The sequence below is a fragment of the Corvus brachyrhynchos genome, unplaced genomic scaffold, assembly GCF_000691975.1.
Source record: "Corvus brachyrhynchos isolate BGI_N302 unplaced genomic scaffold, ASM69197v1 scaffold442, whole genome shotgun sequence".
Classification (NCBI taxonomy): Eukaryota; Metazoa; Chordata; class Aves; order Passeriformes; family Corvidae; genus Corvus; species Corvus brachyrhynchos.
The window spans coordinates 114,888-115,379 of NW_008236443.1; the positions used below are offsets into that span (position 1 = coordinate 114,888).

Consider the following 492-nt stretch of genomic DNA (forward strand, 5'->3'; position numbering starts at 1 on the left):
TGTCCCCTCCCGGTGGCAGTGGGACCTGGTGTGTGAGTCCAAGAAGCTGAGGCAGGTGGCCCAGTCCATCTACATGGCCGGGATCCTGCTGGGCTCCGGGCTCTTCGGGGTCCTCTCTGACAAGTGCGTGCTGCCACCGGCGCTGGACTGGGAGGAACTGGGAGGAACTGGGAAGGGGGAGAGGGGTGGCGTGCCCTGTGCTGCCTCTGGCCCCTGCTGTCCCAGTGTCCCCAGGGTGGGTCTGTCCCAGCTCGGGTTGTCCCCCTCTGTTCCCACAGCTCTCCCAGTGTTCCCAGTGCCCATATTCTTCACCCCAGTGTTCCCAGCGCCCGTGGCCCTGTCCCAGTGACCCCAGCACCCCGTGTCTCCCATCCCAGCACTCCCAGTGCTCCCAGCACCCCGTGTCTCCCATCCCAGCACTCCCAGTGCTCCCAGTGCCATGTCCCCCATCCCAGCGCTCCCAGTGCTCCCAGTGCCATGTCCCCCATCCCA

At 66.5% G+C, this 492-nt stretch overlaps 1 protein-coding gene across 1 annotated transcript in view; it reads left to right on the forward strand.

Annotated features, from left to right (window-relative positions):
* The window catches only part of LOC103624404 (solute carrier family 22 member 6-B), an 8,503-nt gene extending 8,154 nt beyond the window's left edge, over window positions 1–349 (forward strand). The window contains exons 10-11 of the mRNA XM_017747257.1: window positions 20–123; window positions 226–349. Of these exons, the coding sequence (XP_017602746.1) occupies window positions 20–123; window positions 226–349 (228 nt within the window). The remainder of the gene's footprint in view (window positions 1–19; window positions 124–225) is intronic.
* Window positions 350–492: the final 143 nt, after the last annotated feature.